The sequence below is a fragment of the Rhea americana genome, unplaced genomic scaffold, assembly GCF_003343005.1.
Source record: "Rhea americana isolate MKP2758 unplaced genomic scaffold, rheAme1 scaffold_38, whole genome shotgun sequence".
Taxonomy (NCBI): Eukaryota; Metazoa; Chordata; class Aves; order Rheiformes; family Rheidae; genus Rhea; species Rhea americana.
In genome coordinates this window covers 4,183,420-4,207,673 of record NW_028186512.1, presented here as the reverse complement: position 1 = coordinate 4,207,673, position 24,254 = coordinate 4,183,420, and the positions used below count along the sequence as shown (strand labels likewise).

Genomic DNA, 24,254 nt, shown 5'->3' with positions numbered 1-24,254 from the left:
ACTACTTTAAAACTTATTTCAGTCTGAATCCCAAGGAAATTCTTTCAGAAACATAAACACCCATTGAAGCACTGCTCACCTGATTTCTGTCTCTGGCATTTGCATAGCGGAATCGCTGAATATAATAGAAAACCAGCCATGCCAGTGAGATGATCATCAACACAATGAAGGAGATAGAGACGAACACCACGGAGGTACGGCTGACGTACTTCTGCAAGTTGCGCGTTCCAATTGTTATGTACATCATCACAGTAATATTCCTCTCCAGGAGGCTCACTATCTCTTTTCCTTTGGGTTCAGGAATCATTATTGCTACAACATCTTCCAGACCTGTCATACAGGAGGGAGAAAAGACAACTTAAGTAAAAAAGGGTGACTGCCACGCAAGAAATGACAAGAGGACACGGCATGGCAAAAAATGCAAAATAGTGATCAGAAGCACTCCTTTTTCTGTTGATTTTCATCAAGAGGTAAGTCTGACAAATTTGTTGATGGTTTCAACTAGAACTAGTTACACAGTGTGTTTCTGTACACTAATCTTGGTGAGATAAGTAAAACGCGTTTCCTGTGTTGACACAAACACAGTTTTCCAGTACTGTTGAGGTGTATCTAGAGGATATTGATGTAACCTCTGCAGAAATGCAGAGGTGCCATAGTCAGCATCTTTCCCTCCAACATCCCATATACACTTCTAATAGTCCATTYTGCAGGGTCCTGAGTTGGCCAGAGAAGCCCCTCCAAATTCACTCATTTCAACCAGAGATTCTTTCAATGTCAGAGCCTCACCTGGCCTGAGTGTCACAGCAGGCCTCCCTCTCCCTGGAGTCCAGGCGAATGGCTGGGAAGCTGTGCTGACACAGCTGGACTCACAAATGGATGCAAGTCTAAAACCAACAGCACCTTTTTAATCTGCAAAAAAGTTACTACAGCCAGATCAGCTAATGGACACAGTTTACAGCATGGTCCCACAAAGATACACATCAAAACAACTCTGGTGGGAAAAAAAGATGTGTCCACAAAGGGGATGGGAACTTCCTAAAGTCCAGTCAATCTTTCTGAAGCCACTATCCTGTGAAAGCAGGCCCTCCACCAATCTATCATTCCTTGAGWCTATTAGTTCTCCTTTCTGAACATACTTTTTTATTTTACTTTAATTACAAACTTCTGATACCATTTTYATTTCTTGTAAGTGCCCTATGCACATGACAAATATAGTCTGAAATTATTTGGGATTGGGCAGTTTGTTAGATGTCCTTCCTAATACATCTGGCTTTATAAATTAACTATCATTCCTTTACAGTTTAATATTAGGGATATTCTGTCCTTCCATCTCATTAAATGGGCAATTTTCAAGCCTAAGCTATGGTTTGCAATGGTCAGACCCAGAGTAGTACTAAGCTGCTAAAGACAAACAAAGTRTATTTTAATTTAGAAACTTGCTTATCACAAACCAGAATTTAGAAAGAATGGTACAAACTCTGGGTGTGTGAAGTCAGAGAGGCTGAGGTGTTCCAGAATTTCAGCTGAAATCACAGATGTTTCTGGAAATAGACCAGTGAGTGCTCAAATCCATGGCTGCCTGGAAGCAGGGGTATTTTGACTGTGGTAGGAGGACAGAACTCCACCTGTTTTGGGACATTAGCTAAGGCAGGGATGGGATCACCTTGCAGCGAATGAACGTGTGAGCAGAAGCCTCCTGTTTCCAATGGAATCCCCATCCAGGTTGAGATCTAATCTAAGCTTCATCATTGCAGCACCATGCCCCACATTCCTCACTGTCTGGCTTAGACATTTCTCCTACCCAAATCCTTGTGATGTAGAAACCAAATTTTCAAAGGTATTTAGATACCTAAAGATTCAAAGAGCTGCCTAGTGGGACTTCAAATATACTAAAGCAGACACATTCAATGGAAAATCCTACTCGTGGCGGAGAGACTTCTTCAAATTCTGCTGGGTGCTTGGATCAATCAGAAGTACTGAAATAGCCGTGACAGACTGTTTCTGCTCATACAAGAAATCTGCTGCAAAGCTGGGATCTGAACTCTTCCCTCTCAAGTCTTGCAGTAGAACTGGGAATTGCACCATTCTTCCTCTCATGAGACTTTGCATCATAGTGTTTCCCTCATTTTGAATAAGCCAGTCAATGAACTGCTGAAATCACTGATTTGATTACATCAAAAGAATTTTAGGTATCTGTAATGTTAACCTTTCCATTAAAGCTTTTCCATAAAGTATTGATGAACTTCATCTATTTCTCTTTTGGTTTTATCTAATAAGRGTCCACTCTGAGTAGCCAAAATAGACCTACCTTTGCAACACTTCTGATACCAGCTCATTACCAAAGGCGAATTCAAACATTACCCTAACAGCCCAGGGAGGGTTTGCCAAGTCTCAAAGTGGCTGAGGAGGCCMCTGATCATGTGTCATACCAGTAATTTTCCTGTCAATAAGACAAATGGTCTGGAGCAGTGCTCCATGTGCCTAACTGTCCATGTGTCTTTCTTTAATCTTTTCCTTTTTTTTCTCTTAAGAAAAATGAAAAACCTAAAATTCTCCCTAAGCAATACAATTAAATCAACTACTTCACATACAGTGCCAAAAAGAATCAAAGGGAAAAATCCCACAGCACAAAAACACTAAGATGAATTTCATCAACTCTTCTCAAAAGCCATTATTCTGACCCACTCACTTGTCAGTATGGACATTTAACATTATCTTTAATATGATCTGGAACATTACATGAATGACATAGCCTGAAAACCTATAAAAATGSGAGAGAGAAAAAAAATTCAGTGGACAAACATATATTAATTGTTTAATTATGCTACTATTCAACTAAATATAGCTTAGTATATATCTTGAGCAACTGTATATAATGGACAGAGGCCAATTATAACATGTTGCAAACTGTGTATCATATTTAACTATTTAATTATGTAATTAATATTTATGTAATAATAAAGTAAGGATTCTTAACACTYCTTTGCTCCTCACAAAAATGCCCAATCTTCTTTGTATTTCTGTATTAAAGGAAAGAGAAAGAGAGAGAAAAGAACTTGTGATATCCTGCTTAAGTCAACCTCATCCCTGTCTTTCATCGCCTGCATTTTCTGATCAAGCCACAGTGCAACTGTCTTCAGCTCTTGGTGGACGCATAAGCAGTTTGAAGAGGACCGCTGCCAAACACGCGTCTCTTCTCTGTTCTTGCCTCTCTACATCTCACTGACAGCGTGTTCTGCCGCAACCTTTGGCCTAGAGCCTTTTAAAATACTTTGTAAAATACAAGATACTAAATACATTGCCATGTACATATGCTAAATACAATTCTGTTTAGAAAGGCAAKTCAGAAGACAGAGCTACTGCAAGAGGAAAACAGAGGCTTTTATTTACTCAAATACTTAATATATTCAAACTGCAACCTAATTACCATTTTTAAGGAAGCATTCTTGGAGAAAATAACAAAATTGACAACAAATATTAATCAGTTTTTTTTAAAAAAGTTTCATTCAGTTTACTATAATTTTTCTGACATGCTATAGCAAATGTTATTTAATCTAACAAGTCACCAAGCTAAGTTTTTAATCTCAGATATGCCCAATATTGGAAAGAAAAGAGAAAAAAAGGGAAACTAATTTACTCCCTTTTCCTCTCTTATATAACAAAATGCCTATTTTTTCTCAGTTGCATTATCTAATGATACATGGGGAATACCAAAATATAAGAAAACTATACAAATAAAAGAACAGAGAGAAATAATGAGACATCAAACTTAAGAGTTCTATGTGCAAGTATATATTTGTTTCAACAGGCCAAAAAAGTAAGTGTTCCTATGTACAGATGCCTCCCTTGTGAGTTAAGTGCATATGATGCCTTTCAGTACACACATCCACAATGGTGACTACACTTTGTGGCACTCTATTACCTAACACGTTTCTTTTCTTTTTCAGGCCAAGATTAATGCAGAGTTTGACATGAATTTTTAAGTAGTTGTCAGGATGAATCAGAGTTTCATAAATCAAAGGTGTTCAGGCTGCAGTGAATGTATTTTCTTCTTCTTTGGCTCAGGAAACACTTAACATATCAATGCTGTCTCTTTATGTGTCAATAATAAAACAAGTAAGGCAGAATTTGCAGGCATTTGGGATGATTTAAGTAAATTCCAATTTGCTGAAGCATATTCATCTAATAAAATATTTTGGGGTGCAGCAAACTACATGATGTGCTGCCAATCCTCAGACAGTTATTTTGTTTTGGCAGTATGTTGTCAGTCCTTGTTTCATGCAGGAATGGCACTGGCACTRCATTGGTGGGCATGCAGGAGGCCTGGGCCTTGTTGGCTTGACAGTAACAACGCTGAAAAGATGCTTATCAGCTCAGCCCATTTTCTGACTACTGGGACAAATGGGCAACCCTGTGGCTAATCCGTTAGTATCAGAACAGCCATACCRAGCTGTGGCTGCTTTGTTCACTTCAGAAGAGTTGTTCTGGAATTAATATGCCTTAATATACCAAATCCCCTAGGTACGATACTTTCCCATGTGGATCACTCTGAGCTCTTCCTCACTGTAAACTGCAGGAGAAGGAATCTCATCTTGCTACTGACTAAAGACAGGAGGAATTGCAGAGTGAGGAGAAATAGTCAGCCTGCAGCACGCTCCAGCTGTCTTTTGCCTCCTGCATATATGGTCATGGAAGATAATGCTGAGGAGCAATAAAGTCAAGAGAGAGTATTTTCAATAGCAAGATGTGCAGTTAAGTAAATACTTGACCTCCCCAATAATATTCTCCAAATTTTCTTTCTCCACCTAGTACTTGGCTGTGGAAATACATTTCAGCTTGGATGCTTTGTATGCCAAGCAGCAAACTTTTTCAAATTTAATGATTTATACACTTGTGATATAGGAGAAGACAGATTTTAGTTCTGTAACAGTGGCTTTTGTAACTCTTAGATCCCAAGAAAATTAACGGGTTTTCTTCTTTTAGAAAGAGAACAAGCACTGGAAAACTGCAGAAGATACATGTAAATTTTCCACCTTGGCCACAGACTGATTCTGCTCTAGGAGCTTCAGGGATGATACTGAAAATGGTCCTTTATTCTCCTAATTAGCAGTCAGGTACAGTAGCAGCAGGCTGCTTCTTTAATGCTTTGTCAATTTTTGATTGAGGCTCTAAAAAGTAATACGWTTCTAACATATTTTAGAAGAGAAGATTTAATTCTTGATGCTTGGCAACAGCCCAGATTCAGTTAAAGAAAGAATTAATTGAATTATTTAAGTAGAATTCAAATTTGGGAGATATATAGGTCTTCTCCATGCCTTCCTATCAAGACACAAATAAKGATTTTTCTTATGTTGTATATCAAAATCAGGCACTAAAGCATTTCTTTGTCAGCTTTAAGCATRGCATGTAACTAAAAACAACAGTATTTTAGAGTTCAGAAGTTGCCCTGATGAAGTCAGTGTTCAGTCCAGTTCAGTWTGTTTTATTGCTGGAAGCCAATAGAAACATCACAGAATGGGGCAAGAACCTAATCAATTCACTTTTCACCTCCTGAAGAAATAATTTAACTTTTAGAAACGTTAGGAAACATCCTAACATCCACTGCATTGTTAGGAAACAATTTCGGTAACTGCAAACTCTTGGAAAAAAGCAAAACAAATGCAGATCTGAACAGTTCCACAACCCGAACGTGCCCAGTTCTGGAGCCCCCTCCTCTGGGCYCAGACCCTGTGTCTGTGGGTACTGCCGCCTGCCAACCCTGTGCTGCAGGAGCCAGTTTGGCGGTTCCACTTCCCACGAGCTCAGCAGCCCTTGTTCTGTACAAGGACTTACTGTATTGCCAACCATGTGATCTCGTTCCTATCATAGCCAAAGCTGCTGCGTGTCTGTGTGAATGGATTTTTACGGTATGATCTGGATTATGTGCAGCCTTTAAAAGCAAAACTGGAGCACAGCATGGACATTATGTTTTAAAGAACTGTAACTTTTTTTTCCAGACAGTAACTCAGCAGAAAAATCAGTAGCGAAGAAAATGGAAAGGAATCTATGGTGACGGTGCTGTAGTTGTCTAAGGATATAACTAAGAACAGTTTGTTGGACTATTAAAAGATACTACCTTTTCCTCTTTCTTCTTTTTGAAAATACTACTGTTTTATAATTGTTGGCTTTCTTTAAAATTAAATTATGTGGGAAATAGTACATAGGTAAATCACATGACATTTCAATTGAATTTTAATACTATGCAAATTGTTCCGTTGTAATATTTTCACAATTGCAAGTAGGGTACAAAGTCTTTAAGACCATCCAATGAGAGTTTAATCTTGGTTGTTCTGTTAAATGAAATTCTTACACTTTATGATACAATCATAATTGGCTAGAACATCAGAGGATCCCCCYYTTTTTTTTTTTAATTTACCCTTTGCAAATAAACACAGGCTTAAATTACAACTTTTTGAATTCAAAAATTATTTTTGCCAACCAAAGTAATATTTTGTAAGAGCTGATGTCCGAGCTTCTCCCATTTCAGAGAAGCAGCAGTGTAATATCATTCAAAGACAGTCCTGGAGTCTGTGTAGGCCAACTGTAAAGCATTATATGTAAGAAATCAAACTGGGTAAGAAGACTATTCCCTGCAGGAACCGTTCTTTATGGGGCATGCACTGCACTGGTTTAAAATTGAAATACCTGCAAATGAGACTATAAAACAAACTGGCAAAGAGAACAACAATATATAGCGAGTAGCAGTAACACTGAGTAGTCAATCCATAGTATATCATAGGTGAAATGGCTACAAACTGTGATCTGTAACCTCTTGCGTAAAACTGTCTCAGTGCCAGAGGACAACAAAGAATACCAACTTCTAATGAGATTTCACAAGAGATATGGGCAACTAAAGATCAGGTTCTTCAAAGGTATTCAGTTGGGTTCTCCACCAAAGGCTCATAAAGAAAAGTTGTTGCTGTAAAATACAGGAGAGAGGCCTCACATGTAAAAATAAGGGGTTAAAAGATAGGACTGTTGTGTTCTACAACATCAAAGAGCTACTAAATACAAAAGACACAYGGGAACCACAAATTTCTGGAGGCTGAAAGAATCATTCTGGGGGTGTATGACTAAATACTCACCCTGTTCTTATCTTCTTGCCCAAGCAGCTACTGTTTGCCTTTATCAGAAACATGATCCTGGGCCAGACGGACCTTTGGTCTCAACCTGTAGACTTGCTTTTATATTCCTAACTGGGAACTGAAAGTTGGATCTCCCTCTGGACAGATGAGAAATTAAGTTAAATCATGGGCAGCGAAACTAGCAGGGTCAAGGTGAAATGTCCAGTTAAGCCTAGAAGCCCCTCTGAGCTGGAGCGGATAAAACATACCTTTTCTGTGGCGACTGACAAACAAGAAAGGATTGGGGCAGAAACGGCCCATGCCTCTAACTTTTCGAAGCCCCAGGCAGGGCTAGACTCCAGGGCAGAAGAGCGTGCGTGTCACGTATGAAGGCACGAGAGTGGGCTGGAGCCTTACACCAGGTACGTGGGCCTTCACTTTTCTGCTGCTGGCACTGGGATAGGAACACAGAAGACGGGCCCTGCCACTTCTGTTCTCAATACTGATCCCAGAAAAAGCACCAAGGTGTCACCAAGCACTGCAATACCGTTAAACCTCTAGGGCACGCGATCAGGGGAGTTTCGGGCAGGATCTCACCCTACAGTGAGAGAAGGCTGCAGAGCCAGGTGTCAAGCCCCTGCCGGATACAGAAGACTTCGCTTATTCCCTTGGGTCTGCAGACACTGCCTGCCTGCACTGTCCCCACACGTGGCAGTCCTGCTCGGCTCTGGCACCTGGCCTGGGCTGACAAGGACAGCTGCCAAATGTGAAAGGGAAGTGGAGAGTGACCGTTCTCTCCCCCACTGCTAAAACTGCGAGGCCAAGAAGGCAGAACTACCCCACTGCTAGGGTGCATAACCTGAAAGGAAAAAGCAGGGGAAGGCCAGAAGCACAGACAGCACAGAGGGCAGCATGTAATGCGATTTTTGTGCATATCAAGGTATTGAAGCTATCAGAAGATTTGTTTTTAGCATATATATTTTTTCTTCTTGACTCTAAAGACCTTGTTTTGTAATGATGTAGCTGCTTCCATAACTTTTCTTCCCTCTCCCGCCATTTCCACTTCATTTTTCTCCTCTCTGTTCAAAAGCAGCGAGATGTTTCCTTTAACTTATCATTCTCTCTCATTTCTCACTTCTCCTTGGCACTGTTAGCACTCTCCTTGGTCCCTTGCCCATCTTCCAAAATATTTAACTGTAAATAAAGTTTCCTTATATGGCAAATGCAGCAACCACTGGAGAGACGGGCAATACCTCTTCCTTCAAACAATACCTCTTCCTCATTTTTGACAGAAAGAAAATCTTCTATGCAAATGATTCATTTCTTTTCAGAGAATCTTACTGCCATGAATCATTTTTGGTTGCAGAAGCATGAATGTCTAACAGGATAATTAAGTGACCTGTAAAGAGCTCGACTGATGCTAATGACCAGCTGCAGTATTTCAAGTAACTGACATGAAAGTTTTCTATTTGGTCATTAAGTGCACAACAATAAGCTCCAGCAGAGCTGCAGTCACTTCATTTCTTTCAGTGCTAAAACCAGGCAGAGGCAAGATGCTTCTGCCTGTGATCTTTCCAGGGAACAGCAGTCTCAGCCACTGTTTATTACTGTTTAGGGACAAAGAAATTTCTGTTTGTGTTTTTGTAATCAGAGTTGATCTTGCCAAGGCTGTAAGAGCTCAGAATATATTGACTTCCTCTAATTGTATGCAGAAACTGCAGCAAAGGAAAAAAGGGGGAAAAAACCCAAATCTCAAATGCTACAAAACTCACAAACCCAAACTCAGTAGACCAGTTGCATTTTCCCTGGGCTTAGTTCCCATGTTGTCAGTTCATCCATCTGCTGAACTAACCAATACTAATGAACCAGTTTGCTGTTATTTATTACCACTCATCTACAGAAAACGGGCACTCCTCTGAAAAGTTTCCTCAGACCCCAACCCAGCCCAAGAATAACTTTCTAGCCTTCCTTATTATAGCCAGGAAAGTACTTCATTTGAACTGCAAATTATTTGTACTGAAGGTCTCTCTAGAAATCTCCCTCATTTTCTAAACAGTATGCACCTTTAATAACATATCCCACTTGCTGTAAATTTTCTATTCTGGAATTTAAATTCTGTGACACCACAACTTAGAAGGTGGCCAGGCAGAAGCCTTCATGCAGGCCTTAAAGCTAGAATACGCTCCAACTTAGAGTGAAATATGCTACAGATACAATTTATTAGTACATTACAATCTTTACAAAGTTGTGGAAAAAACACATACTATCCAAGCAAGAGCTAMTTTGCTGTCTTCAGTGGAATTATGMCAAAAGAAAGCATGTCTTAAATAGCATCTTAAGTAGTCATGGTACAGCACAATGCAAATGCAAGCTAGTTAGTACGCMTGGTTGTCTTAGAACAGGTATAAATACATTTCCATTTATAAATGGGAAWCGTAGGGCAAATGTGTTGAATGACTTGATGAAGGCACAATGAAGATAAGGGCAGAGCATCTAATTCCCAGCCATGTCTCCAACAGCCAGCAGCACCTTTACTCCTCCAAAAAGGGAGGATGAATATGCAGAATGGCTGGAGCCTCATGCGTTTCCTTTGGACAACAAGCAGTAAAAGCAGGGGCAGTGTTCAGGATAGCCCTGCCYGAGGTGTCATTTCCTCTGCTGGGTGGAGGGGAATGCAGCAAGAGCTGGGGGACGCTTCCTGGAGAGGCTGCTGTTATCCTGTCTCTGCCAGGGGACGCAACCTGCTGAGTTTGTCACCGTATCTATGCACTAAACTCTTCTCCCTTCAAATTCAAATTCTCCCTTCTCCTTCCCAGGAAATCAAGACACTTGCACGAATATAGGAGAAAAACGTGGTCGGCAGATCACACTTGAACAACTGAGGAGGGCTGCACCCCTCGCTGTTTGTGACTGCTCCCACAACTCACTGCACGAAGTGCCAGTGGCCAGGAGGGGAGCATGATAAGGAAACCTAGCAAGAACAACAGCCTATCACTGCAAATACTAGGCTAGCTACCTCTAACACGGCTAACTGTCCTGTGGATCTGGAATAYCTCCTTCCAAACCTCAGCCGCAAAGCCTGACAACATATGAACACATTTGTTAAAAAAGCCATCAATAGGCGTGCAAAGATCCACAGATGTAAACCAAGGACATCAAATAATTAGCACTAGAAATAACTGTAACTGCTATTTGTATCATTAGATAACTACAAGGAATTATGCCCTGTTAATAGAGTCATACTTCTGTTCGCATTTTGCAACTTATGAAAAACTCTATGAACAAAGAATATTGAGAACACAGTCAAAATTAGAAAATAAGCATGAGATGATCCACAGAAAAACAAGCAGCCATTATTATGCAGACTAATAACAGCTCTTCATCTAGAGACAGAATCAGTGATTTCTTGATGTAGTGACAAATTATGCTCATTTACTTATAAAGCCAAATAAGATATAAAAAAAATTAGTAGCATACTGAAAATAAACAATATTTGATCCTGGAGAGTAAAATGTCATTAGGAACTTTCTAAACCATTAAAAAAAAGAAAGAGACGTAGACAAAAATCCCATTTTAACTAAAATACCTGATTTTGAAAATGGTATTTCAAATGGTTTTTAAAAACAGCAGAAAATACCCCTCAAACCCAAGAGGCTTCATTTAAAAATGTTGCTGCCCTTCATTCTAGGAAATAGATGTGGACCAGATGAGTTTTTTTCAGTCCCCTGTTCTCACTACCAGTCCCCATGACTTGGAGTAGACGAGTTCTCAGCACAAATCAGAGCAGCTTCACGGCTCTTCCAGCATTCAGGCACTGGTGGAAGCCCCCAAAGGCTGCTGTCATCACTGCCAGGAACCAACGGTGCTCTGACCCTGGTTTTCTCCTGCCCTTCTCCTGCTCCCCGCCCATCTCTCCTGGCATCTCCTTCCTTCAGCAGGTCACGCAGGCAATCAGCAGTTTCTGCTGAATGTTTCTACGTCAATACTAGGACTTTTATGTAGCACTGACTCTAGTCTGCCTTAGCTTCCCCGTGAGCCCCTCTCTTTCCTCTTTCAAATGTTCCCTGAAAGGCTGAAATGAGGCCACAGACTGGAGGAAAGGGGACATGGCACCGCTGTCTGCTGCTGAGAGAGGCACGACTGTACACATCCTCTGTCTGCACACTCAAATCTGCCAGCCAAAGCATCTTCACAGAGCATCCATTTCCCCCCAGAGACCTATAACAGAGAAGATGAAGCTTCACAAAAGCAGCCCTTGAACACCCTTGTCTACAAGTCCAATACAGAAAATTAAAAAACAAGAGGCTACGAAAACTCTGATTGAAGCCACACACTACATTACTGGTAACTCCACCCTGTTTGTTACTTAGGATAGAATCGAYGACTGAAAGCGTAAAGAGCTAGAAAACAACACAAACCATTTGGTTCAGTTTTGGGCATTGCTGCTGTATATGTTCCAGTTCAAGCGACCCCAAACAACTGGGCAAGAAGCAGGTTCAAAGCAGCAATCCTGGAACTTTTTGTAACTGCTTCAGGAGATTTTTGCTTTTCTTACTCAGAGATAACTTCCCCAGAGGTGCAAAAACACCAACTGCCTTTGTCACTCTGTGTAGGGGGGATTAAGAATAACTTAAAAGAACAGTGAATGAAAATAKGAGAAAAGAAAGAAAATGTGAAAATGAATGGAAATGAAACAAAAGGACAAATAAGCCAGATCTCAGGCACAGCATCACTGACATGTTGGCAAAACTTCCAGAAATTGCTGAACACCCCTCTGTGCCACTGGATTTTTACGGGAACTGAAGTTTTGTAAATCTCTACAATATGTGCCATAAGTCATCTCTTTTCCAAGTTGACTGAGCCCTGATTTAACCAGTTGCTCCTCATATGGAAGCCATTCCATAGCTTTGAACATGCTTTTCCATATAGGGGATGGATCGCTTTGATTAATAGTGGCACATTTGCCATAACTTTAGGTATCTGCAACCATCTTAAAGACAAACTTCCTAGGGAAGAACAAGTCTTCAATCATTATCCTTAATGCAAATTCTAGGGACAAGTCTGAATTATCATCTTTGCCTCTTTATGCTAGCATAACAGGGATGACTGATGCCACAACTTTCTGTACCTTCTGCAAAGGTGGCAGTCTAGCTTTCACACAGAATTAGCCCATATTTGCTTTTAACTGATGACAACAAAATCATTCAGAAAAACGAAAAAAAAAAAAAAAAAAAAAAAGAGTTGATACATTCTTTTTTTCTCATTTGTTGCTGCAAGCATCCAGTTCAAGTAATCCCTCCCTGTATTCCTTCCCATCTCTAGGAAAAACATACACTCTTGGGTCCAGCAACAATATCACATCTGGCCTACCAAGGAACCTTACTAAGAGCAAGCCCCACGCGTGTGGGAGGCACAACAGGCAAGACCCCAACAGCCACAGGCTGCGCAGTATGCAAAGGCAGGCCTCCGCTATGCATACTGGGTTGTGCTATGTTGTGCCTCAACAGCTCACTGCATTGCTGTGGCCTCAAACACTTTCCAACCCACCAGCTATCCTGTACAGCTTAAGTGACAGCTAGTGTATCACTGACTTTTCCTAGTAGGTCTCCTGAAGACTGGACAGAAGGTGAAAAATCTCCTCTTAGAGCAGTATGACAAYACTGCCATGTGGGAAGCTTTCCACTCAGATCCTGCACTGGTGACAGACTCCTCCCCATGGCATCTCTAGAGCAGGACTGGCTTGGTAAAGGGAGGCAAAGATGAAGCTGAAACTGGGAACTCAAGGTCCTTAGTCCCCTAAAGGAGCGAAACTAAGGAAGAGCTCTGAGGAGCCAGTTATGAGCCRCCATGCCAACACTGCAAACACACAGTGCCGAGAGTCTTCCAGGTCTGAGGGGAATAGGAAATCAGTCACCCTCTGCATGCCGAAGGAAAGAAGACAAGAGGAAGGAAAGGAGGGAGAAACATGTAAGCAATTGCTTCTCTTTGAAATTTCATCCATCTCAATTCCAGATTTCTCCATTGCCCCCAGCCCTGTCAAGGCCATAAACCAGTTACAGGGGAACATGAATAGCCTCTGTTCATGGTCTGCAAAGGATGGAAAGACCTGAATGCACACAGCTGCTTGAATTAAATAAATGGAAATCAAGCAAACACCTCAAAACAGAAAGGGATGTGGTTTACTTCATTTTACCTCAGATATAAACAGGAATATAAAGTCTATCTTGCTTTTTCTGGATTGATCTTTGTTTCCTTGAGAGCCTTATCACAGAAACTTTCCATCCTTAGGGAAGGGTAGAATGGGTTTTTGTACCTTCATTTTTTTAGGTGGTATTGCTAAAAGCCACTTAAAACGGGATCTGTCCCACATACTGAAATCAGAGAGGTAAAAACTAGTAAAAATAAGACAAGAATCAGGGTAAAAATATACTCTTCAGACTGAATAAAATGCACCTCCTTTCTTAAAAAATCAAGCTTTGCTTCATTAGTCTCTCTAACATGACTAGTTTTCAATTCTCCAGCTGTCCATACAATCCCTTAGGGTAACAACACTTAAAATGTCTAATGTAAAAAGAAAAAAAAACAAGTAGAAAATAAATGTTAGGTCTTTCTAGCGTTATGAACAGGCATAAACTTAACTAAAATCGGATTTAGAATTGATATAGCAAAATTGCCTGTATCAATGCAAACCAGGTTAATATCATTTTTAGGAACATAACTTAAGAGAATGTAAGAGCTCCTAGAGCGAAATAAAACTTCCAGGTCCTTTCCATACATCACAGAAAATGTCTGGCAAACAACAAGTTCCATTTTTAACTGTGGCACCAGGGTTTTCTAAAGGCAAAGTTCAGTAACATTTTGGTTTACCTTATAAGACAGACAGAATAATAGGAACAGAGACATACTTGAGGACAAGCCATCTAAAAATGCCTTTTTTTTTTTTACTTTAAGAGTCTATTATTAAGAGTCTCTTATTATTTTTTCCTTCTTTTGGGGGGCTTTGTTCACCTTCAACCGAGCTATCTTGGTGTCACTAACATTTCTCAGACTGATTTAACTGAGAGCTCTGTAGGCTAGTGTAGGGCTGCTTTAATGCTGTCTGCTTCTAGACAGTCTAGGTAATTAACCAACCTGAGCAGTGCTTGACATAGCAAAAGAAGGTATGGCAACAGCTAAAATTCTCTATTAATGCCATGCCTACTGAGCTCCCTCTATGCCTGTCTTTAGCAGTATAGAGGTGAACTACACTTATTAATTCATAGATTCCACTTTTCTGCATTTTATTCTGAAAATTCTGCATTTTATTCTAGAAAAGATCAGTTCTGACCCCATGGAATAGGTGGATGTTATTCTCCGTAACGGCAACACCACACTCTTCTACAGTGGCTGTAGCGTATCAATGTAAATATCAGCTGAGAGAGGGCCAAAGTGTCCAAAGTCACAAAGAYGATCGATCGCAGAGCTCGGAGCACAGCCCTTGTTGCCTGACTGCCCCATGCTCTAGTCTGTAAGTCACATATTCTGTCTCCGCTAAAGCCCAGCGCAGACCAATCCTATTTACTAATAACTTACAAYGTGGAATAAGGAATATTTTCTGATACATTAGTTTGAACATTTACTTTGTGTAACTTCCAAGAAATACCTAATAAGGTTCCTGAGAAAAACTCAGCCCAATCATGTATCACAACAGAGCCTGTTTCTTATGCGAAGTAGAGTAATGAAGCAGACCAAGGGGCAGAGGAGAGTTGCCACAAATCACCTAACGATCACTGAGATAATACGCATCTTCTAATGTCTACATATATAGCTATAAGTAAGATATTGTTTCTAGAAGCTGATAAGCCAAACTGAGAAAGGGAGGGGAGAGAAAGAGAGGGAAGAGAAAGAAGGGGGGAGAAAGGGAGAGAGAAAGGGAGAGAGAGAAAGCCTGAAACCTGGAGAGCAGTTATTCCGGCAGGAGAGCCAAACAAACAAGCGCCACATCAGGATGAGGGTCAAGGGTAACCTTGTGGCAAAAGAGCTAATAGGAGCCTGGGATTTATAAACAGGAAATAGTAAGCAGAAGCAAAGAGTATCTGAGAGGAGCATAAGAATAATGCAACTGTTCACAAGCAGCAGAGAAAACATCTTCTGGAGACCTGAAGAATGCTGACAGTTGAGTTTATTGAAAACAGGACCAAAAGGTGACTTGACTACAGTGTATATATGCTCTCACTGAGAAAAAATAAAGTTTAATAAGATAGCATTTGTCTACTTGAAAAAAAGACCTAACACAAATCAATAGCTGGAGTCTTAAGGTAGACTTTTCAAATTAGAAATAAAGCACAARTTTTTGAATTGTCAAGGGGATTAAACAGGGGAACAGATGACTGCRGTCAGTGATAGGTTCTCCATCCCTTAATGCCTAACTTTAGGCATTRAAAGATAGATTTTGTTGTTGTTGTTGGAACATGTGCTTTGAGCTGAATAACCTATTCAAATAGCACAGGAGTGCCTCCTCAGTAAGTTTGCAGATGATACCAAGCTGGGAGGAGTGGCTGACACACCTGAGGGCTGTGCTGCCATTCAGAGAGACCTGGGCAGCCTGGAGAGCTGGGCAGAGAGGAACCTCCTGAGGTTCAACAAGGGCAAGTGCTGAGTCCTGCACCTAGGCAGAAATAACCCTAGGCACCAGCACAGGCTGGGGGCTGATCTGCTGGAGAGCAGCTCCGCAGAGAAGGATGTGGGGGTGCTGGTTGATGACAAGCTGACCATGAGCCAGCAATGTGCCCTTGGGGCCAGGAAGGTCTCCTGGGGTGCATTAGGAAGAGTGTTGCCAGCAGGTCGAGGGAGGTGATCCTGACCCTCTACTCAGCCCTGGGGAGGCTCATCTTGACTACTGCATCCAGTTCTGGGCTCTGCAGTACAAGAGAGATGTGGAGCTACTGGAGAGAGTCCAGCGGAGGGCTACAAAGATGATCAGAGGGCTGGAGCACCTGCCCTATGAGGAACGGCTGCGAGAGCTGGGCCCCTTCAGCCTGGGGAAGAGAAGACTGAAGGGGGATCTTGTCAATGTGTACAAGTACCTGAAGGGAGGGTGTCAAGGGGACGGGGCCAAACTCTTTTCAGTTGTCCCATGGGACAGGACAAGAGGCAATGGGCAGAAATTGAAGCACACGAAGTTCGGCCTGAACGTGAGGGGGAATTTCTTCCCTGTGAGAGTGACAGAGCACTGGACCAGGTTGCCCAGAGAGGTGGTGGAGTCTCCTTCTCTGGAAATCTTCAAGGCCCTCCTGGATGCAACCCTGTCTAACAGGCTCTAGGTGACCCTGCTCGAGCAGGGGGGTTGGACTAGATGATCTCCAGAGGTCCCTTCCAACCTTACTGATTCTATGATTCTATGAAACTGGAAACTTGACTATCTGTGGTAAGTCAGACTAGAAAATCAAAAATCATTCTGCCATTCGTTAAACGTATACTCCAACTTTTCAAAAGCTTTGAAACTTAGAGGTGATAAACTTACCTGGTCTAACTTCAAGCACACTCACCATARTAAGAACAAAGTCTGACAAAACATGGACGTTACTGGTTTTCCTTCCACATGGACGAACAGTCAGATGAGTGTTCAGAAAGGCCATGTGTGCGCATGTGTCTGTTTGCTGTGGGCACTGATATCTGCCATGGCAACTGTAATTCCCTTTTGCATTTGGATTTACTGAAATTTACTGAGTGTTGAAATGGGATTATTTGACAGGAATTAAAGCTCACCAGACATTGTTCAAACCCAACAGCCTCACTAAAGATGCCTTCGTATTTACTGTAGAGCTGCTCCTCTTTGACTTTGGGAGCAAGGCAAGGGAGGCACCACTAGCTGCATGTTACAAAACACCCACGCGGCCTTTCACAAGGTGATGTTCCAATCCAAGCAGAGAGCAGAAATCCTCATTTAAAGCAAGAAACAAAACTAACAAAAACAAACCGAAAAGAGGAAAAACTCCACAAGTGAATTATAGGAAAAGTGTTTTTTCAGGCTTGAACTAGATGAATGAACTGTGTGAACCCAGAAATAGTTGGCAGMGTTAGCTAAACCTCAAGCTCTGCATGATACACCCACTCTTAGCTAAAACTACATATGAAGCCTGAAAATGTTTTGAATATGCARGCCTTCTCACAGAAGAAAAAAGAAAAACAATCCTCACAATATGTGAAAGCCTAAATGCCTTGGAGAAAAATATTTATACTTCTATAGAGGCACAGTTTTCATCTCCTCAGATTTCACATGTAGAAAGTCTTTGGAAAGCTTTCTAATACAATATAAAGAAACAATTAAACTCTGGGAGTTTATGCTTATTATATTTAGGTGGAGCTTGATACACAGCTTCTTTTAAAAATCTTTATACTGCATACCTTGATATGACAGTAATATATATACACCAAAAGTCCATTTGTAATATATGAAAAGCAAATGCCTTACAAACCCTCTTTTCCTACATTACAACCAGCAAGGGAAGGTATGTATTTCCATTTGGAAGTGATGTGCTTTTTCTCTATAAGGCCAGTTCTGCCCTCAATCAAATGAAAGTTAAATCTCGCATTAGCTTAAAATAATGCCAAACTGGGCATCTATTATGTAAGGCCAAACATCCAATTTATGTAGCTTAGATTTAAATCTACAAATGCTTAAGCAAAATCCAGTTTTCTACTGAGATACACAAAAGAGAAGAAAAGGCACCTACCATCACTGAAAAAAAAAGCTGGATGTTTTCATTTACATACTGCTCTTTAGACAACAGGTTTTAGAAGATTGGCTTACAGGCCTTATTTTCTCAGCACAGGATGTGAGCAAATCCCATTGATTTGTACAGAAGTTACAGACATCCTGGAGAAAGGGAATAGGGCCCCAAATGCCCTGGCAGGTGTAAAACCAAAACATTTTCTTAAAATGCTATCTATGTCCCAGTATTTTAAGAGTTGTTTTTGTTAACAAAGCAGAACTGCAGACTTTATGAAATGCCATATTAAACACAATGCCTGAATGAATCCCTGCTAGATACATACTCTGGCTAAAACAACTCTGCAATCTTATTTCAAAGATTTCAAAAAGTTACTTAAAAGGAGTTATAATTAATGAAGAATGTTCCCATTYCAGATAAAGAAATCTCTCTTCATCTGCCCAGTGTATCCTTTTTTCACTGTCAAACACAGGCGGGCATGATGAAGAAAAGCATTATAGCTCCAATGTATCTTTCAGTCATAACGTCTCTGTATTTCTATAAAGATATCATTATTTTTATATCACCATTATCAAATCCTATAAAGATCTATGCTTCATGATTGAACAAGACAAAGGAATTAATCCTCTTCATGCTTATATGCAATGCTTCTTAACCTTTCAAGCATTCTCACTGGAAATACAAACTTAAGAAAACAAATAATTCATTTTGAGAAATACATCTGACTGCTCAAGGATACATACACAACTGAACTTTTCTGTTGGTATATACTACATTAAGAGGAAGAAAATCTTGTGTTTCTTAAAAATGCTATTTATAACATCAGGGCAGTTAGAGAACTCCTTCAGTGAAAATATCAGCAAACTATTTTATTTCAGACATTTCTCTTTGCAAACAGTTTTACTATATTTCTTGTGAAATTATCTTTATACAGAGGCTCTCCAGACTATTACTAAGCAAAGGCTAGAAACAAAATAAATAAAACTCTATTTCTTCCCTGACAAGGAGATAGTCTGGACAAGAAAGTAACGATGTAAAGAAAAGGTAGCACAAAACAAGGAGTGTGCAATGTTTTTCCCACTGAAGYTGTGCCTATATCAGGTGCCAAAGGTCACAGAAAGGAAAACTGAATTCCTGAGAACCCAGATTTCTGAAGGATGGTAATTCTGACAATGCAAGTATATGCATTTATTTTTGTTATGTAAAGTTATTGTACTACATACATATTTAACAATATTGCTACCTTTGTTCCTTAGTGTTTAAATCTCTGTGCCATGGGACAGCCGCACTGTTATCCTACTATTTGTCCTGCTAATAGTTCTGATTTTGCTTAGGTTCAGAACATTTTCATGTAGCACAGCAGTTTGATAATTTTTGTAACTTCTTGGAGGTTTGTGSTATTTAAGGCAGTCCCTGAAAACGCCACTTGCTTACATTAAAGTTGAATCTGAATAAATTCCCTCTCACTTCTCTTTTTGTTTCTGTTCATCAAGTCTTGAAGCAATTCAAGGGCAGTAATTCAGCAAATTCAGCACTATTTAAGACAAGAAATGAAGGAACTTCAGAAATAAGAGAGAGAAATACCAGAGGTTTTGAAAGAATTTAGGCAAGAAGCAACATACTTTATGTGAAGCTACAATTTAAATAAAGTTTCCCCCAGAAGGTGAGTCTGGCAATCTCAGAGGTTGGTACATTAAAAGTCAACAAACACAGACCTTCTATTCCAAAAATACCTTCAAACATTTAGACCTGGACAGCCACTTCCAGAAACCAGAAGTACAAAAAAAAGACTGGAAATAGAATGAAATAATCTCTCATCCAGACTTGTTGCTTTCAATGTTCTTCCAAAACAGAGTCAAGATAACAACAAAATATATTGACCAAGACTTCAGATTTGTYAGCGAATCCTTTTAGATGTTTGTTTCTCCCTACTGATGAACTACTGTTTTGCTATATGAAGCACTGCCAGGTTACTGACAACACATAAGATGGAGTCCCATGTGTAGGATGCAGCAGCTTCTCAAAGAATTTGTTCTATTTGCAAACAAAACAAAGCAAAATGCACCAATTTACTAAAGACAGGCCTTTTAAAATCTTGCTCTGCTGCAGAAGATGTTTATGCCTGTACAGAACGAGTACCAGTAAGTAAGAACACTCATTTTAATAAAGATACGGATCAAACTTTTGTGCCCTATAAGAACAAAGAAGTTAGTTTCTCCTGCCTTGAAGTAAAGAGATGTCCCAGATGACTTTTTGAGGTCCCTTCTAATGCTATTTTTATATCATTCTCTCAGTTACTAGTTTGCAGCACTTACAGGCATCATGGTAGCTCCTAAAAATATTTAGTGGATATGCACTTGCCAAAAAAAGGATGGGAAAAACAATCTAAATAATGTATTTTTCCTTAGACATTTCTGTAGATCAGAATTTTTTGTGAGTTTCATCTCACAATCTGAGTATGGTGATTTAACCCTTAGAGGAAAAACAAAAAACGCAAATCCGTCAAACTTAATACTCTAAATACGGGATGCCTCAATTTGGCTGAGTCAGGGCCCAGGGACTGAAATAAAAGGGYGCTTAGGTGTGCTCCCATTAAAATCAACGAGTGGTCTGATGTAAAATCATGAGATTGAATTAATGTCACCTCAGTTTGTTTGAATAAAATCTGTGGGACATTGAGGAACTCATTTCCCTGCATACCAAAGGCTGGCCATAACTACCAGGCTGTTCATCTAAGTAAAAACTTATTTGAAAAGTAGTTAGAGAAAGCTCTTTGGGAAGAATGACCACATTAGACAACAACCTATTTGTTTTCAAGGAGTGAGAAAAAGACTGAGAGTGGAATATTTTTTTATTATCCTTAATCAAAGGTCAGAGCAGAAGTGTGYGTTGTTAAAAAGACACACGTTGTCAAGGATCCAAAGGGAGGTCACTCGGCAATTATCTCAGTCAGCCACACTGACCTAGAGGTTTGAAATCTATGTCAGTCCCTTATTTTTTCATTCCTAGCAYGTGTGAAGGTTCACAGCTGTCCAGAAACAGAGACAAAACTGCATGCAAAATTTTAAGGTACCCTTTAGTTCACTTTAATAGGAATTTCTTCAGACATTCTTCTAATAGAGAAAACTGTGGGCCGCTTCTAAATCCGTTCTTCTGTATCTGTCAGACTTCACAGTAGTTCTCTCAAACAGACAAATGAAAGCTGACTTTCACCTACCCCACGAAACTGGACAGAGCAGTGAACCTGGGGCCAACCAAGTCATGCTTCTGACTGGAAGTTGTGCAAGTGTGCAGGAGCCGCCATCTAATGCTTGACTGACTGGTCAAGTACATTAGGGCCATCTAAGAAAGAAAGCAGTTCAGCTACCACATTAAAGCTCTGCCTCTAGTAGGTTTTGCTGGGATTATTTCCATCTCAGATTTGGTTGTGGAGAAAAAAACATCTGGGCCAAATGATGCAAAGTAATTTCCATGGATCACTTTAGATTAGTATCTCTTTAACTTGGAACAAAGTTTGGTTCACTGGAGCTTTGATTACAGCAAAGTAAACTTTTTTGAGTTCTCCATTTCGTCAAGATTTTGGGAATAAACTACCGCAAATGCAATTGGACTTCTCATACTGCTATTAAGTGGGAGTCTACAATGGTGGTTGAAACTAAGCCGTATGTTACCAGGCAGTAGGTAATGGTTTCTGCAATTACTAATACATAATACTCAGCCGGAATGAAATAAGTTAAGACATTCAGTTTTGAAATTTTTATACCACTACTAATGATGAGGAAAGCAGTCTTCCCAGGAGGTTCAAAGGTTTGATAAAGTTCTCTTGCGTTTTAGGAATAGAAGACTGTTGCATTATGCTAACATGGATGGCCACTGACGCATTACCAATTCCCTACATTGTTTCTCACTCAAATACACTTCAGCGTTAAATACAGATAGTGTTCTTTACTCGCCTGGAAATATCTGTACGTATTAACAAGACGTCTAGATCACAGTGAGTGCTGCCCTTTCAAATCTCCTTGTTTATTAAACTGCTCAGTAGTTCATGTATGTTATATGTTACACAAACTCTTTCTGGGGAATTTTGTCTTGAATTATACATGCCTTGCAGCATTTCTGTCACTAACAGAATGCTTTCTACATCTTTCAGCAGTACTTTAATTCAGTAACTCCCTAGACTCAACTTGCTTACATTAAAAAGTATAATTTCTACTCTTGCTCCCCTAAATTTTCCTTATTTTTAGAAAGAAACAGTTGGAAATCAAATTGTAGCTGTAAAAAGTCACCACTTCAAAAAATATTTAAGTAAACAATAAGTATTTACACACTATATAATATGCAGATATTTCATCTTCAAAATGTTTTTGCATGACATATAGTATTCACCAAATCTCCGATGGCAGAATCTCAGGGGCTTTACTGGAGTTACACAAGTCCTATCTGAAGGGGTTAGACAAACTGACCCATGAAAGGCACAAACCTGGAAATGCAAAGCAAGAGGACTTTTATAGCCTGATGTCCTCACCTGTCTTGATCTGGAGATATATATATATATATTTTTGTGAGACTGGGCCAAGGTAGGCTGGGCTTCAAAGTGAAACAAAGTTGCTGCCTGAAACCCATGGGCCCAAGGGGGTGCTTTCACTTGGGCGAGATTGCAGAACAGTCTGTTGCAGGGGCAAGGGCCAGGGCCAGGGCCAAGGCCAAGGTCAGGGCTGTGGCTAAGCTGGCGCTGCACAAAGTTTCCCTCCAACGCCGCACCCTTCAGCATGACAGATGTCGACTTGGAAAGAGACTGAATGAATACGATAGTCAAAGAAGTCAGTGTCTCAAAGGGACTCTTGCCTGATTACAGCAGCCCCCAGATTATTCACAGCCCTGGAAAATCCCTGTAGTCATCACACTCATATGTGAACAATACGCCCTCTCTTTCCCCACCAGAATCACGGCCTCTCACAGCGTTTTGTACCACTCAGCCGGTTTAAAAGGCCATGTGGCATCTGCCAATCTCTTGCCTTCAGCATCTTTTAAATAACACGGTAAGATGTACGCAACTTGCATACTCAGTCTGGGCAGAAAAATCCAGATACCAGTAACATAGTCATATAAGACAGTCCACTTCTATATAGCAGTTAGGACAAGTTTAGCAGGCCCAGCTAAGCAAACACAACGTACCTGAGTAAGATACACATACTATGACCCTGTGACTCCACACTGGGGTTTCCTGTTACCCTCGCAAGACTGGCTGGCCCCTGGCTTGTCCCCTCTGTTGTCATTAGTTTAATACTGTTTGTACCAGCTGAAACCTTGTCTTTGTGATGTCAAAAGATGTACTTACATTTTCCAGAATTATATTTCACATTAATTTGTGTGTTAGAGTGTAAGGTATATGCGGTTTTAACGCTTACTGTCAAGCTCTGATTATCACTCAGCTTCCTCATAACACTTAATGCAACCTGTGAGAACTACACATTTTCTTAATTTTGTTAGACTTTATCTCCTGAATAAAGTTRCTAAATGTGAAATAACACAATTTCTTTTACCCTAGTGTAGAGGCTTTGTGAAAACCAGAGCTGCATGCAGTCTGTATTCACCCTGTACTAATACACTGCAGTAATCTATATAGACAAAGCACTCTGGTCCACAYCAGGGTGCCCTTGTGAAGCGCTCCTCAGCTGCGACAGTAATATGGATAAGAAACAGCAAAGCCTCTGAGCAGCACGCACAAGACAGATTGATTCACTCTAATTAGACTTAGGTCTTCCCTGCATCCCTTTATGCCATGAAAAGAACGACGACTACAAGATACTTCACTATACAAACATTATGCAAAGTATTAAGCACTACGTAAACTGTTATTCAAGAGTCATATAAAGATCTAGAGACTAGTGGATTTAACTAGAGAAYACTACTATAAACACTGACAAAACAAAACATGCCCTTCCATCTCCCTTCTACTTTAAGGGGAAGTAAGATGTAATGGGCTTGCTACATTGTTTGACTATGCATGGTTACATACACTGAGAAATAATATTTATCTAAAAAGGAACAAGGTTAAGAGTAACTTAGATCAGTTCCAGTTTACTTCAGAACTATTCTGCATATGCTGAATAGGAAAAAAAAAAAAAAAAAAAGAGGGAGGGTGATGAAAAAAATGGAATTGTGAATTAAATCACAAAGGTTTTGGTTAGTATTGAAAAAATGATGCAAAAAGGTGATGACGTATATAAGCTCGTCTAGGTAGGCTGATGGTGATAAACTATGGCTCTATTTTTTTCCAAGAGGGAAACTGAGGACAAAGGCTAATGTGATGAATGTGTTGGCTGTTAATGTCACGTTCCATAGGCTACAGCCTGTGATTTAATCCTACAAATCACTAAAAGGAAAATGTTTGGTTGAAACAGCTTGCTTTCAAACATGCTTCCCCCCCCCCCCCCCC

General features: G+C 40.2%; 1 protein-coding gene across 1 annotated transcript in view; it reads right to left on the bottom strand.

The window, feature by feature from the left end:
- The window catches only part of RNF150 (ring finger protein 150), a 130,829-nt gene that overhangs the window by 55,202 nt on the left and 51,373 nt on the right, over positions 1–24,254 (bottom strand). Inside the window, exon 2 of the mRNA XM_085313214.1 lies at positions 80–330. Coding sequence (XP_085169340.1) covers positions 80–330 — 251 coding nt within the window. The remainder of the gene's footprint in view (positions 1–79; positions 331–24,254) is intronic.